Source organism: Nothobranchius furzeri, chromosome 13, assembly GCF_043380555.1.
Source record: "Nothobranchius furzeri strain GRZ-AD chromosome 13, NfurGRZ-RIMD1, whole genome shotgun sequence".
NCBI lineage: Eukaryota > Metazoa > Chordata > Actinopteri > Cyprinodontiformes > Nothobranchiidae > Nothobranchius > Nothobranchius furzeri.
The window spans coordinates 64311875-64328533 of NC_091753.1; the positions used below are offsets into that span (position 1 = coordinate 64311875).

The window sequence follows — 16659 nt, forward strand, 5'->3', positions numbered from 1 at the left end:
GGTGAGTGAATCTGTGCGCTGGTGTCACGGGAACAGGCCCGCTTGTTCCTGCTCTCAGACGGAGTTCATTTAAAAATGAACCCAAAGCACCAGAAGAAAGCAGGATTCACGCAATCAGCAGTAAAAGAAATGATCTCAACTACAAGAAAACCCCACAACAGTCATGTAGAACACCAGTGCACCTGTCCTCGGCAGCGATTGTGAACGCTCTGAGTCACTTTAGGGAAGACGGCACCGGATCAGACAGCTCTGCCACCTCCGGTTTTCAGTCGGGATCTGGGAACGTCCGACGGAGAGGGATTAGTGAACCTCAAAGCTCTGACATGGGATGGTTGAAACTTAGAAGTGGATCCTGAAGTGAACAGGAAGCCAGCAGCACAGCGGTGACATCATCATGCTGCTTTGAACCTGTGGAGAGGCGAGCTGCTGAGACTCAAACGACTATGCAGAGTCATTCATTCATTCATTTCTTCATTCATCACGTATACCATGAGCCCATTCAGACATCACAGCGAGGAGTGATGGTGGGGGTCCAGAGAGACCCTGGTGAATGCTGGATGTGGCGTAGGCAGGGCAGCTTTATGTGTAGACACGTCAAACACAGCAGCGCTTCAGAGGCATTTACAGAAGCAAGAACAGCAAACACAGGAACCTGAAGAAATGTAGATTTCACCAAACAGATTAAAGGCGTAGTCAAAAGGGTAGAGATACACAAACGTTCATGCAAGGGCTGATGAACACATGAAGGTCTTTCATTTTGATTTAAAACTTTCTAGAGTTGGGGCGCATTTGAGGCCACGAGGAAGCTGATCCCATCTGTGTGCAGCACAGCAGCTGTTTGGTTCTGACCCGAGGTTCTACCAGCTGGCTGCTTCCCATGGATCTCAGAGCCCTGCGGGGCGCATATACCTGAAGGAGATCTAACATTTATTCTGGCCCCGTGCCACTGAGAGGTTCATAAACTAGTAGAAGCACTTTGGAATGGATTGTGTAGTTTACTGGTACCCAGGGTAGAGATCTGAGAGCAGGAGTGATGGGTTCGGTTCTCTTGGTTCTTGTTAAGACTCTAGACCCTAACCCTAAGCTGCAGGTGCTTCACAGCTTTTTGGGAAGACCAGTTAGGAGACCACTGCAATAGTCCAGCCTGCTGTAGATGAACGCATGAATGAGTTTCTGTAGGTCTTGTTTTGACATGAGCGCTCAGAGTCGTGCTGTTTAACAAAGATGATAAAACGCTGATCTAGCTAGGGTTAAGATGAATGTTCTGGGTGTTCTGTGTGAACACGAAGCGGTACGAGTGATGATGCTGCAGGAGTTCATAATGTTATCCTCCTCAGCAGCAGCGCTGCAGCTGCTCTCCATGTCCAACATGTGTGTAAGCTAGCTTGATTAATGAGGCCCCAGGTGTTTGTTTAGCTTGAGCAGGTAAATCTGTGGCCAGTTTGCACATCCCTGAGTCAGTTCAGAGTTGCACATGACCGCTGCTGGAACTGATGGATGCATGTGAAGGTCATCCGCTAGAGTGGCTCCTGTAGAAAGCCTTAGAAGCAGACACATCCTGTTGGTTTGGATTAAACTTCTGCTCATGAACTCTAAAAGCACACACGAGTGTGTGAATGACTGTAGTGTGAAGCACATTGGAGTCCTCTGACTCAGAGAGGCTCCAGACGAAAGCAGCTCACGCTACTCCTGAAGTAGGCGTGGTCTAATGTTTCGCTGTTTTCCCTCTTCCTCTTGCAGAATTGTTCCATATGGTTGCCTAGCAACAGGGGACCGGGCAGGACTGATTGAGGTGGTGTCCTCAGCCGACACCATTGCCAACATCCAGCTGACCAGCAGCAATGTGGCTGCAGCTGCTGCGTTCAACAAGGACGCGCTGCTGAACTGGCTCAAAGAGAGGAACTCTGGGTAAGAGCAGGAACCTCCTAGAACCCAGAACCACTGGAGCAGAAAGACGGTTAACACATTTATCTGTCCTGCGGGCTCACAGTGACGCTCTGGACCGAGCCATTGAGGAGTTCACTCTATCATGTGCAGGTTACTGTGTAGCCACCTACGTCCTGGGCATCGGCGACCGCCACAGCGACAACATCATGGTCCGCAGCACGGGACAGGTGGGGCCGCGCTCAGACCTTCAGCTCTGATGATCCACTTTTCCTCACTCCACTCCTGGTTTTCTTGCAGCTGTTTCACATAGACTTTGGTCACATCCTCGGAAACTTCAAGTCAAAGTTCGGCATCAAGCGAGAGCGCGTTCCATTTATCCTCACTCACGACTTCATCCACGTCATTCAGGAGGGCAAGACGGGAAACACCGAGAAGTTCGGGAGGTTTGTCTCTTCTTTTTCTGAAAATGTGTCCCAAATGCTGCGTTTGAACATCTCAACGGCTGCGCTGCCAGGTTCCCATCTCCAAAATCTTCTTAAGCCAGGTCTGAAGTTTGTGAGAAAGTGACTTTCGCCGCTGTCGGAGCCCGTTTTGCACATAAGCAGCGTTTTAAATGAGGCCGCTGATCAGCAAACATTAGGAGCTGTGATGTAAGGTCAGAGTTCTAACCAAAGCAGGTCCAAAGACCGCTAGAGCGGTTGAGACAAAACATTTCAAATTGAGTTTAAAGCGAAATGATCACATCAGACTTTAGTTAAAATGGAAACCTGCCGTCTGTGGAGCTTAAATGCTTCCCTGCTTGGTGATCGCCCACAGAAACAAACGATACGTCTCCAGAATGTGCTCAATCAGTCCCGAACCGGTTCATCCTAATCTGAATCTCTGCTGGTCTACGAGAGATTATAGTTGCAGTACTGCTTCCCACCAGCAGGCCGCAGCAGAGATTCGTGTGCCTGAAGTGAGTGGACTTCTTTTGTGTTTCAGTATTTTAATAATAAAAATGATGAGGATTGCTTTAAGGGAGGAGTTGTAAAACATCCTGAGTGAACTACTGTCTATCTGTGATGTGACAATGGGAGTCGGGCGCTCCTTTTGCCGTGGTGCTGCGGTGAATCTGCAACTTCCCCCCCAGGGCATGATTCCTGAGGCGCTGCCAGAACCAGAAACTCACATTAGCAGAGTAAACGTTGCCATTTTCTGGCTCCAAACCTCTCACACCAGTGGTGTTTTGGTGCTAAACACATGAGTGTGTAACTAGTGGAGGACCCGGGGAAGTGTGGCAGCGCGGTGAGACCAACAACCAGATGGTCCGGTAGTTGGTTTCAGTCTGAAACATGTCACTGATGGTTGTTTTTATGCGAGAGAATCACTTTAATCATCATTTTAATAATAAAGACATGATTATAGCTTATCAAACAACTTATAATTTGTAACCTGTTAGCACAAACGCTGCAGTCAGATGGAAGTAGGCACCTAAAACCAGAAATAAATGCTACACAAAATGACTTGTGTTCAGCTAAAATGGTCTTTTGTGGCTTTGTACCAAGAGGAGTGCTCTTTAACACTAGCGTAGCGGGATAAATAACTCATTAGTGGTAGTAGTTAGAGCAGATGTGTGACATACGTGTGTCTAAAACAGCTGGTTTATTTATTTCAGTATAACTCCGGTTTAACTGGGCTACCAACACAAATAAAAACTGGTGTGTAGGTTATAATCTGGATTTTAAACAAATAGAAACCAAAGCTCAGAGAGGCGGAGTTTTGCTGCTGCGGCGTCTCAAAGGTGTGTTTTCATTGGTCGGTTGCAGACAGGAACCCTGTCCTGTGATCCGCATTAGTGATGTTTTCAGCACCAGAACAGTGAAGCAAAGAAACAGATTCCTGACTTTGTTATAATTTTATTTATTAGGTGCATCTGACCTGTTCTATTTTTCTCTGAAATGAGATCAGATCAGTGCTTCTATGGGTCGTCTCCTCTCTGCGCTAGAAATTTTTACTTTACTGAAAACACAGTTCCGGTTAAAAACCGGATTGAATTGTCCACACATATTCCAGAATGTCTATCTGAAAAGGGTTTTAGAGACGTGTTATAATTTCTCCCCAAGCCCCCCCCAGCTGGAAAAATTCCTAGGGGAAACACTAGCTGTCACAATTTAACTCACACCAGTCAGAAACTTTCTGGATGGGTAAAAGTGCAAAAGTCAGCTCATTCAGGTTTGAAACAATGGATCCAAATAGATGCAAAGGGAGTAAGGTCTAGCTGCGGACATTGCCCAGGCAAAACACGCCCCTATGTACAAAACACGCGTGCACGTACGAAGACGAGAACTCGCATGCGTGTTGCAACAGATGGAAATGACGGTTCAGGTAAAGACAGATTTATATTTTTACAACTTGCGAAGATTTTGTACTAGAAATTTGAACGTTTAAGACATAGTTTGATAGATAGCGCAATCGTAATTTTTTTCTGAAACACTTTTATATAAAATTAAGCATTATTGGCAGTGGCGGAAGACGTCATGGACGCAATTTTTTTTAATATAATTTTTAATGGGCTACATGCAAGCCTTTTGGCCAAAATAAACTGAGACTATGCAGAGAATAGGCTGTTTATTTGACCGTTTATGACTCCTCATCTAATAAGCAGCAAACTCACGATTTTTTTATTATTAAGCTCCTCCTAGCTGTTCCGAATGCACGTTTAAGAAGCCGTGGAGAGAGGGCTTTCTCTGTCTGTGCACCGAAACTGTGGAACGCATTACCACTGCTAGTGAGGCTAGCACCAACAGCTAGCATTTTTAAATCACGCCTGAAAACTCACTACTTCAACCTAGCGTATACCACATAATTATGACCATCACTTACATCTGCATTGTTTAAAAATGGACTCCACAACATCAACTTCCGTACTATTGAGGTTCTTTTTTAAATGTTTTTCTAATTTTTTTATTCTCCCTGTGTCTTATTGATTTTTAGCTGTTATTTTTGGGAATTTTGTTGTATTTCCTTTTTATCTTTTATCTGTGTTCGACATGTTTGTATAACGCCGGTTTACTTAACTAACATTTTTAGTGTACAGCGCCGTGTTTGGTTTTTATTTTATTTTATTTTTTACAGAAAGATGCTATACATTCATATTGAAACCTGGAGTTCTGTCTGTTTAATTACATTAATACTATTTCTTTATTTATTGTCTTTCAATTGTGTTGTTCGCCGTTGTTGAGCTCGGGGGTAGCTCAACAGGGGGGCGGGGGGTGTTTGTGTGTGTGTGTGGGGTGGGGGGCGTGTTTTGGCCGGGGGCGTGTTTATCCTGGGCAATGTCCGCAGCTAGGTATTATTGAAGGAGGAGCAGGAGGAGGTCTAGGACATCAGAGTGGAGGAGGAGGAGGAGCAGGAGGAGGTCTAGGAGACCAGGGTGGAGGAGGTTGAGGATGACAGCAACATGGAAGGGGAGGAGCCAGGGCAAGGAGCCACTCTAGTTGACCATGTTCTTGTCTATGGTATGAGTATGAGGGAGGCGGAGCAACGAGTCGCTTCACTCTGGTTCAAGACCGGTTTACCAATAACCCAAGGTCCTCTAACACCTTTCTGCCTGCATGCTCTCCCTTTCTAAACCCAGTAGAAGGGTTTTTTTGGCATGGCGGTGGAAAATGTACGACAGAGAACCTCATGCCCGTGTTTACCTCCTCCAGCCATGGAAGAAGCCTGCCTAGACATCTGAGTAGAGGCATGCCAGGGGTGGATCGGGCATTCAGGAGGATATTTGTGTGTGATGTGTGGGTAAAGTATCAGTTTTCAGAGAGAGTGAGCGGTTTTGAGGGTAGAGCTTTATTTTGACTTGAAAATTGGATGAGGCGTTGTGGATTTGTGTTTACTGTTTAGAGAATATGAACTGTAGTGTGGTTCTTCTTTCTGCTGCTGCTACAAAGTCCAACTGTCTACTTGTTTTTACTCAATAAACAGCTTTTCCTTGTCTGTGCTTCTTGTAGCTTCCGTAAGTACTGTGAGGAGGCGTACCTGATCCTGAGGAGGAACGGCAACCTCTTCATCACGCTGTTCGCCCTCATGCTAACTGCAGGACTACCAGAGCTCACCTCCGTCAAAGACATCCAGTACCTGAAGGTGTGTAGAGGTCCTCAGGACCGGAGCAGGAACCCATTCAGATGGTTTTAATGCTGCGGGAGTTTGTTACAGCTCTGTAGAAAAACACGTTAGCACAGCACAAAGTGTGAGAGTGGACTTCCGTGCGCTGGGCTGGTTACGCTTGATTTTCTCAGAATAAAGCAGTCGCAATGACGTTACCATGAATCATTACTGTGCAGGACTAATAAAGAATAATCCCTGCGTTTCTAAAACAACAACTGAACTAGCCCACATAAGAAGAAACAAGCAGTAAAAATGTCCTTTTCATTCAGTCAATTGTTAAAATAAAGTGTACTCATAATAATAATAATAATGTTACAGATAATGGCCAGAGGCTAAAGTCCTTTCTATGGCACGTGCAAAAAAGTATTAAAACCTCAGATTAAAAAGGTTTTTGGATTTTTAACTAAATCTGATGTTTGGGACCGGTCTAAGCCCTGGGCAGCTGGTGACGTTTCACAAGGAGCTCTGCAGAATCGGCTACAGAGGGGAACTCGAACGCAATCGTCCGAGCGCCACTTAACAAAACCACCTTGAAGTTCACGGTCCGGGGTGGGGTGGGGGCACCACACAAACAAATCAAATGTTCTCAAACACCAAGACACCTGCGCCGTTCCTACCCCTCCTGCGCAAATGCAAAGAAGGGCCAGGTCCGGCCCGTGGGCCGCCTAATGCGTCCCACTGAGCTATAGTAAACAGCCACGACTCCGGTGTTTCTGCGCTGGCGTCATAGCGGAGAACAACGTGTCATCAGTCAGATGTAGCTTCTGAAGCTGCTAGTCGGTCACATTTGTTTTTTCTCTGGGATACGGCGACAAGAACGGATATTGGATAACCGGAGAAGTTCAACCGAACTCCGACCCCGACAGTTTGTTTTCATTTGTTAAAACTTTCATTTCTGCGCTCGCAGCGCTTTCACCTCTAAGCTGATGAGTTCTCAGCTGGTCTTAGCTGCATCTGGTCTGTCACAATATAATTCAGTAATCTACAGATAAATAACACAGGTGCCATTAATACAGGTAACGAGTGGAGGGCAGAAAAGCTTCTTAAAGAAGACGTTACACGTCTGTGAGAGCCAGAGATTTTCCTTGTTTGAAGTGACCAAATACTTATTTTCCACCCTGATTTACAAATAAACTCTTTAAAAATCCTGCCATGTGAATTCATGGATTATTTTCACATTCTGTCTCTCACAGTTGAAGTGTACCTATGATGTAAATTAATGACCTCTGTCATCATTTTAAGTGGGAGAACTTGCACAATCGGTGGCTGACTAAACACTTTTTTGCCCCACTGTAGAAGTTCATTCACATTTTACATAGCCTAGTCTTTGGTTACAAATTGGTTGTTTGTGCGCCAAAATAAGTCATGTGTTGTATGTAAAACATTCTATCAGACAATTTTTTGATATTAATAATTTATACGTCATTACACAGCTGTATTAAATGCTAATAAATTATCCTCATCTTATCGATTGGGAGTGCCATTGCCAAGGCGGTACCAGTAAATAACCACTAGGTGTCATTACACTATGTAAACAGAGCAAATATGTGTCTCTTATTTGCTCTGTTTATATTTAATCACTACATTTAATTACAAATATTTTCTGCAAAATGCAATAGCTTACAACATTTATAAATGTTGACAAATTAATCACATGATGGTGGAAAGACATTCAAGAATAAATAGATTAATTTGAATGGAGTGAAGCATGTTATAAAGGCGCAAAAACAAACCATAACCACACAGCTTAAATTATTACAGTATAAATTTAATACAATCTATAATCTTAAAAGAAAGTATTTTAATAAAATGAAAACGTTATCTTAAGTTTTGATCTTGCTTTATGCTCATTCAGGCTGTTTTTGCCTCTGCTGAATCAGAAATTCTGTCAATTTTCTGAGTGTGAACTTATTGTTTTGCTATTTGAACATTAATAAAATTATTTGACAAATAATTAATATAACCAGCAACACTTGCCAAGGAAACCGTTTAGCATGCTCCGCTCCGGGACAATCTTCAGCCTTCCAGCATCACAGGCCTCAGTCACAGCAGAAACACGTCTAAAGAAATGTTCCGTGGTTAAGTATCGGTTTATGTCTCCAGATTTCCTCTGTGATGCCAAAGAATATCCAGTATTTTGAGAGGGATGGTTTAGTGCAAATTACTCACGCATCCTGTCATCAGTTTGGTACCACTGCAGGATCAGATGGGTAGCTAGTTGTTAATACCCTTTCTGGGTCTAGAGGCTCCTGCTGTAAGACTATATTGGGCTCACTTCTGTCTGGCTGCTGTTCTTCCAGTTTGTCCTGTGAAGGCGTTGGCGCTACAGCGTCTTCCGCTGCATATCCCACCGCATCTTCGGGTTGTGTCTCCTCCGGGTCTGACTTGGGCCCGGCCTCTGGCTCTGCTGACTCGAGCGTGTTCACAGCTGTCGGACGGCTGCCCGAGCAGCCCGACAGAAACTTCTGTAAAGCCCCCCGCTGTCTCTTCTTTAGTTCCTCTTCTTTTTTTTTTTTTTTTTACGTTTTGCCGCACCCGAAAGCATCGTGAAAATTAGCCCACTCAAAAACACCTGCTAGCTTTGTTGTGTCCCGCTCTGACTCTGACCGCTTCTCTGACGTCCTTAATTGGGTGGCGCCTTAATGTGACGTAGCCAATGAAACGGTCTATGGTTAAGATAAACATTGTCACTATTTTTAATTAATTAATAAATATTGAAATAAATTGTAGATAGGAGTCCTATCTACAAATTCTATCATAGGACATTTGTACATTTAATTTTTAATTTATTTATTTTTAATTTTGTTCCCCTGTCTGGGCCCCATCCAGCCAATCAGACCCTAGGCATGTGCCTACTTTGCCTTTGCGTTAATCCGGCTCTGTGTGTAGGTAACGCTGGAAAATATTTAACCCATAGCTTACCAGAATAAATCTTCTGACGCCAAACTAATTCTTTGGTTTGACTCGTTTTCAGTCCAGGATGGTTTTACCGGTCCATGGAGGATCTGTTGTTGCAATATGGGGATCATCTTTTAGATTATATCTGTGTGTGTGTGTGTGTGTGTGTGTGTGTGTGTGTGTGTGTGTGTGTGTGTGTGTGTGTGTGTGTGTGTGTGTGTGTGTGTGTTGTAGCTTTCCCAAATGACTTGTTTTTTTCTTACCGGAGCTAACACTGTTAGCAGTGTTGCTGCAGTCTTGCTAACGGGACTCTGGAGTCCAGAAGTCGCGGTGCGGTTCCAGAAGGATTTATAGATGTAGGTTATTATTATTATTATATAGATATATGATATGTTATTGTTTTAGATCAGATCTATGTTATTTAAAAATGGACGTAAGGCTCAGACCTTTTGCTGCAGCTGTAAACGCAAATTTTCTGTAATAATTAAGAGCGCGAAAGTTAACAAAATACAGTTATTCACGATACCGGCAACAGCAGCTACCTTGTTTTACGTGCTGGAGTGACGCATGCGGATCACAGTTCTTCACCGTCTGGAGGAGAGGATTTGGATTTTCTGTAATGATTTATGAAAAAAGTCCTTAACAAAATAAAATACTGAACCCTTTACATGTTTCTATAGATGGTAAAGTGTAGTTATCCTGCATTTCTACTCTGGCCAATACCTTTAATTATGTTTTATAAAGTGACCTGCCAGTTAAAAAATACAAATGTTATTACTGATTTTCTCCTTGTAAATTTGAAATAAATGTATGAAGTTTTATAACGACTTTCACAAGTAAAACTGCAGCCTGTAAAAAGTCTTATTTCAGTACCAGACACTGGCCCTTGCTACCATCTTCTTTTGTGCCGTGGTCAGAGAGGCAGAGTTTTCTCACGATGCTGCCGGGAGTCCACTGTCAGCCTGCAACTGCGGCTGCACCGACTTATAATTACTACACCTGATTTGTTTTTGGATTTTAGCCAGTTCAAGATGGCTGCTGAAGCACAAAAATGGTGATAAGTCTGTAAATTTAACAGATGTTTAAGTTAAATGTGGAGTATTGGTAGGCGTAACACTAACAGCTTGTGTGAGTTTTAGCGTTTAGCTTTATGGGGGAAATTTGACCAAAGCAGCAAACACTTTTCACATGAATAAGTTGTTAGTTTAAAGGGATTTAATCATTGTCTCGAGCCAGTATGTGCTAAAATGACCTTTTACAGGGTTGAAGAAAGAAAACAATCTTTTATGTAGCGCCTCTCAAGATAGAAATTATGAGGCGCTTCACAAAAACATACAATTAAAATAAAATAAAGATTTATAAAAATTATTAAAATATGTGACAAAAAATATCCATCCATCCATTTTCTGAACCCGCTTCGACCACGTAGGGTCACGGGGGGCTATCTCCAGCGGTCAACGGGCAATCAGGCGGGGTACACCCCAGACAGAGAGCCAGTCCATCGCAGGGCAACACACAGACACACAGGACAAATAATCACACACACACACGCGCACCTAAGGTGGTATAGACAGACCAATTAACCTAACAGTCATGTTTTTGGACTGTGGGAGGAAGCCGGAGCACCCGGAGAGAACCCACGCATGCACAGGGAGAACATGCTAACTCCATGCAGAAAGATCCCAGGCCGGGAAGCGAACCCGGGACCTTCTCGCTGCAAGGCAACAGCTCTAACCACTGCACCACTGCGCAGCCACAAAAAAATATAAAATAGTGATTACAAAATATAATGAAAAGGGAGAGAGAAAATGAATAAGAAAGAGAAAAATCAGTGGAAAGCAGAATAGGTAGAGAGAGCAGCAAAAGGAGAAGGTGATGAAGGTCACACCGAAACCTGAACAGGTGAGTCTTCAGCTGCTTTTTAAAGGAGACCACTGAGTCCACTGATCTCAGGCTCAGGGGGAGAGAGGTCCAGAGTCTGGGGGCCACAGCAGCAGATGATCTGTCACCTTTGGTCTTTAGCCTGGTGCTGCACAACCAGTAGGCTCTGATCACTGGACCTCAGAGACCTGCTGGGGGTGTAGGGACTAAGAACTGACATGAGAATCCAGGGTGAGAGCTGGGTCAAAGGTCAAACCAAGATTCCTGACAGAAGGTTTGGTGTGAGAAGCAAGCTGACCAAGAGTGTCTCTGACTTTGGGAACCAGCTTCTCTGGGGCACAGATGAGGATCTCAGTCTTATCTTCATTCAGCTGAAGAAAGCTCCCACCATCCAGGTTTTGATAGAGTCTAAGCAGGTGTGTAACAGCTGCAGCTTAGACATCTCATGGGGCTTAAAGGAGATGTACAGTTGGATGCCATCTGCATAAAGATGGTAGGAGATTCCTTTGAAGGAGCTCAGGATGTGCTGAAGAGGAAGCAGATAGAGGAGGAAGAGTAGAGGCCCCAGCACAGAACCTTGTGGGACACCATGGGTGATGGTAAGACGGCCACAGAAAAGGAGTGCTCAGAGAGATAAGAGGAGAACCACTCCAGAGCAGATCCTGATAGGCCAACCCAGTCTCTCAGCCTCTCCAGTAGCAGGTGATGGTCAACAGTGTCAAAGGCTGCAGTCAGGTCCAGCAGGACCAGAACAGAACAGTCCCCTGCATCACTGTGAGTCAGAAGGTCATTAGAGACCCTAAGAAGAGCTGTTTCAGTAGAATGAGCTCTAGGAAAACCTGACTGGAAGCTATCATAGATGTTATGTTCATCAAGAGCAGCTGTTAGTTGTTTAGCCACAACCTTTTCCAAGATCTTGGAGATGAACGGAAGTTTAGAGATGGGTCTGAAGCTGCTATGGAGAGAGGGGTCGAGACTCGGTTTTTTAAGAAGCGGGTGGATTACAGCGTTCTTAAAGTAAGCAGGGACCTGACCAGAAACCAGAGAAGCATTAATTATAGAGAGCACACTGGGACCGATGGACTGAAAAGCACTTTTAAACAAAGATGAGGGTAAGAAGTGGAGGGGGCATGCAGAGGTCTTCATAGAGTTAACTAGTTTGGTTAACTCAGGTAAAGAAACAGGAGCAAAGCTATCTAGGATGATGGGCCTGGTTGGAGTCGGGAGAGGCGGCGATAAGGCTGAAGGAGAGATGCTAGATCTAACCTTATTGACTTTGTCCACAAAGAAAGACAGAAAGACTTCACAGTCTGCAACAGAGTGGATGGAGGCTGTAGGAGAGGCAGGAGAGACGATGCTGCTGATGGTGTTAAACAGCACCTTGGGGTTCTCTTTGCTCTGGGACACCAGGTTGGAGACATAGGCAACCCTCATGTATCTGACTGCAGAGTTCAAGGTTAATGAAAGAGCACCCAGCCCCTATCGCACCTGTGGTCAGAATAATCCACTTGCAACTTCCGAGTGCCGGGCCGCTCTGTTAGAACTTAGAAAAAGTGGAGCTGACACACCTGGCACTGGTTCCAGCACTATTCCTGCATGTTTTACATCATGTAAACAACTGATTTGTTTAATTAGGTGATGAATTGCTCCTGTAGACATTAATGAAGGCTGTGAGACATTTCAGCTGTTAGATTAAGGTGTTAAAAAGATGACAGAGGAGATAGGTTTAGCTTTCGGTTTTACAAACACACACTAGGGGGTGCTAAAAACAAGCCTAACTACCTTGTCTTCTTTAAAGAGCAAGTCACCCCTTACAAGAAACTTACTTCACTCCCACTTCATGTTTGAAAAATGCAACAAATGCTGTTGCTTGGCAGACCGAGAGGGCGGAGCCACTAACAAGTACACACACACAGAGGCTCACAGTGGCATTATGACATCATAATGTACCAGATGACATCATAGCATACCTCTTAGCCAATAGCGGTGGCAGATTTAAATTTAAATACAGTGCAGAATTTTTCCCTGACGACGGCGCAACACTGACAGTTTTAGGTAGAATATTTGAATTTTAACCAAGATGCACTGAACTGCCAAATTATTGACTACACATGTCTGCAGCATGATTAGACACTCCTTTATATAGTTTGTCAGCAAAAAAAAAAGTGATTTGGGGGTGACTTGCTCTTTAAATATTCACTTGTTTAGGGATTACTAGGACTTTTGTCAGTTTGTTTATTATTCCAGCACCATGTGTTCTATTATCACTATTCATACATAAACTACATTTGACACAGATTTTGTTTTCTAGGCCGCCGTTCCCCGCTGAGTTTTTGCTCACTGGTGTGTTTTATTTCAGAATCTAAGAGTTTTCATGTTTGTGGGAAGAAGTGTGTTGATGTTTAAGTGTTATTGTTTAATCCTCAGGCCCTCAGCACTGACCCCTCCTGCCTCTTTCAGGACTCTCTGGCTCTGGGGAAGAATGATGACGAGGCCCTGAAGCAGTTCCGCCAGAAATTTGACGAAGCCCTAAGAGAGAGCTGGACGACCAAGGTGAACTGGATGGCTCACAATGTGGCCAAAGACAACCGCTCCTAGAGCTGCCGTGAGTCCTCAGAGACCTGGAGTCACCATGAGGGAGGGGCCCACGTTCCGAGGAGACCCCAGCCCAAAGAAGGGAGTCCAGCTAAAACCAGACATGCTTGCAGATTCCCTCCTGCTGTGCCGAGTGGCGTCGCTGTGACAGCGTTCAGCTGCTTACAGCACCACCCTGGCCCGGTGCCACATGGACCTCACTCAGACACATTTCCATGGAGTTGATGGTTTGCTCGTTTTGCACAGCAGCTGATGGAGCAGTCGGCCAGAGGAAGGGAGCAGAACCCCCATTAGATGTGCTGAGTGGACCCATCTGCTGAGAGGACGGAGAAGACCACATCCCTGAGATGGGTCAGGTGATCACCGAGGAAAAGGCAGAAACATTTGACCCCGCCACAGGAACTTGCTCCCACTGTCTCAAAACTGCAGGAAGGTTGTCTCGTGGTTTATCGTTTTGGTTTAGGGATATTCCTGAGACGCTGATGCGCCAGACCACACGGAACACTGGTGAGGGAATTGATCATTACGGACCCTCTGAGCCTTTCGGTCCGCTGTCTCTGATCCGCAGACGGAGCGTTGAACACTGGAATCCTTCTCAGATGAATTCAGACGTTTCTTTGCTTTATTTAAATTAGGGGTGGGCAATTTAAACGATATAAGGTAGAAATGATATAAAATTGGGTAATAAGTTTTTGGCTCTAACACTAAGATGTGCACCCGCACCGACATTGGAACAACAGAATGGCCGTGACTGCAAGCATGTAGCGGGAGGAGGAGGAGCATTCTACACGTCTTTATTCTGCTGCTACATATTTTCCATATGAGGATTTTTAAAGCATGTCATTTTGACATTTAAACAAAGGAAAAAATATACTACGGTATATATCGTAATCACACATGCTTCAGATTATAGCGCAAACAGATTTGAGGCCGTATCGCCCAGCCCTAATTTAAATGTTTTCACTTCACGCTGAGTTGATGAGCTGTACTCTGACTCAGTGTTAAAGGGACACCGACGCCCTCTGGCTGCAGGGTTTTAAACTGCCACACAATCAGACCAAAACGCAAGAGAAATACTCTGAATAGATGTTACTGTTTTATGTTTTGCTCTGTTTCCAAGTTGAATGTCCAAATATGGTGCACATTTGTTTTTATACAGGTGTATGGGGGCGGAGTTTGTGACCTGCTTGGGGGGGCGGGGTTTTTCAGCAGGAATGTTGTTCCAGGAACCTGTTTCAGCACTCTGCTCCGTCTGAGTGTCTCCATCTCTGTTTCTGTGCAATATCAGAGCGTACGGCGAGGACAGTGATGTCTGCTGGCTTTGTTTTCAGAAGTCTCACACTGGATCCTGTACAGGCTTTTATTGTTCTGCTTACATTGTTTTCATAGGACTTTTATTAAAGTTATTTTCCACAGCGCTGGATTTCTGCCCGTCGTGACTGTTATTGTTGGCTCTGGAGGCGAGTCGTGTGACTGCCCACCCACTCAGGATCAGCATCCAGGGTCTCATTTCTGCTCTTTTATTGATTCCAGATGAGAAATATCTTCATACCAAGTTTATCTGACTAAAATAAAATCAGGAGGCAGTTGGATCAATTGTAGCTCTTCCTGATGATGAGGATGGATGTCTACACTGTTAGACCACCTCAAACCTCAATCCTTCTTGTCAAGGATTTAACAAGGAGTTGGAAAGGCTCAGCTGACACAGATCTATCTGATCTGTGGGAGCTGTTGGGTCAGAGTTAAAGTCCCCAGAATAAAAACCTCCACCAGCTTTCAGGTTTAGGCTAAGATCCTTTTGAGGCAGGTTGCATCTCTTGTCTGAACAGTGTCAGTAAACTCCTTCATTCTGACTTTTCTCCCTCCGGTCTGAACAAAAAAGCCTTTTCCCTTCAGGAAGTCCAATTCAAGTTTGTTTATAAAGCGCCAAATCAGGACCAGAGTCGTCTCCAGGACCTTCACACAGTAAACATTCCAATACAGGTCAGTTCATTAAGCCAATCAGTAAAAAGTTAACCCAGCAATTTGCTTCGAGTCACTGACTAGTGTCAGAGTCTTTACAGCAATCCTCATACTAAGCAAGCATGCAGCGACAGTAGAGTGGAAAACTCCCTTTTAACAGGTAGAAACCTCCAGAAGATCCTGGCTCAGTATAAGCAGCCATCCTCCACGACTCACTGGGAAATGACAACATCGTGTGATTTCAGCGAGCATCTTAACCCTCACTTTTCAGTCACTGCTAGCTGAGCCATCAGATCTGAACACTAGAAGTTTTTATCACATCAAGGATGGACATGGAGACAGAAATCCCATTTACTACCAGAAAACATAGATATCAGTCAGAAATGATCTGCAGGTTGTTTCAAGTCCACCGGATGTTCCAGACTTCATGCTCCATCTGAGTCAGTATCGGAGTTGTTGGAGCCATGTGGGACTTCTTTTGCAGGTCAGGTCAGCGTTAACTCAAACACACAAAGATCCAAGTAAGTTCTCCCTTTCTAACAAGTTGTGTGTTTGTAACTGGTGTGCAGACGTTGTCATTTTGGCACTCAAACAAAAAAAATGCACAGCAAAAAAAATTATGAAGCAAGATTTTTATATTTGACCCAAAGCTTTTTAAAGGGTTTCTGCAGTAACACATGCATATGCAGAAACCACATTTCCCATGTTGCACTTGGACAGAGGCTGGATCTGACCCGGCCCCTGTTAGTGCAGAAGCTCCTGCCTCAGAGCTAAAGGCCCAAACTTGTGACACGAGTCGCATATTAAAGATGTAATAAAGTCCTTCTAATTAAGCTGAGTTCATATCATGTTAACGGTTTTAGATATGGAACATGACTTATGTAATCATGACCACCTCTCAAAGGTCTCAGGCTGTAGCAAATAAATGAAAACGTCCGCCCACACCATGATTCACTCCACCAGCAAAATCATCCGGTCTGATGCTGATGCAAGGACTTCAAGTGTGAGATCCATCCATCATTCCATTTTCATTCGCTTATCCGGAGTCGGGTCGTGGAGGCAGCAGCCTAAGTCGAAAGGCCCAAACGTCCCTCTCCCCAGCCACTTGGGCCAGCTCCTCCGGGGAAATCCCAAGGCGTTACCTGGCCAGGTGAGAGACATAGTCCCTCCACCGTGTCCTGGGTCTACCTTTAGGCCTCCTCCCAGTTGGATATGCCTGGAAAACCTCACCAGGGAGGCTTCCAGGAGGCATGCTGACCAGATGCCCGAGCCACCTCAACTGGCTCCTCT

The 16659-nt window shown here is 44.6% G+C and overlaps 1 protein-coding gene across 2 annotated transcripts in view; it reads left to right on the plus strand.

Annotated features, from left to right (window-relative positions):
* Positions 1-13573, plus strand: part of pik3cb (phosphatidylinositol-4,5-bisphosphate 3-kinase, catalytic subunit beta) — a 101312-nt gene extending 87739 nt beyond the window's left edge. For both annotated transcript variants that reach the window (XM_070543768.1, XM_070543769.1), the window contains 6 exons: position 1; positions 1741-1908; positions 1991-2114; positions 2185-2330; positions 5877-6009; positions 13273-13573. The exon at position 1 is cut by the window's left edge and continues 78 nt beyond it. In XM_070543768.1, the coding sequence (XP_070399869.1) occupies position 1; positions 1741-1908; positions 1991-2114; positions 2185-2330; positions 5877-6009; positions 13273-13410 (710 nt within the window). In that variant the 3' untranslated portion in view covers positions 13411-13573. The remainder of the gene's footprint in view (positions 2-1740; positions 1909-1990; positions 2115-2184; positions 2331-5876; positions 6010-13272) is intronic.
* Positions 13574-16659: the final 3086 nt, after the last annotated feature.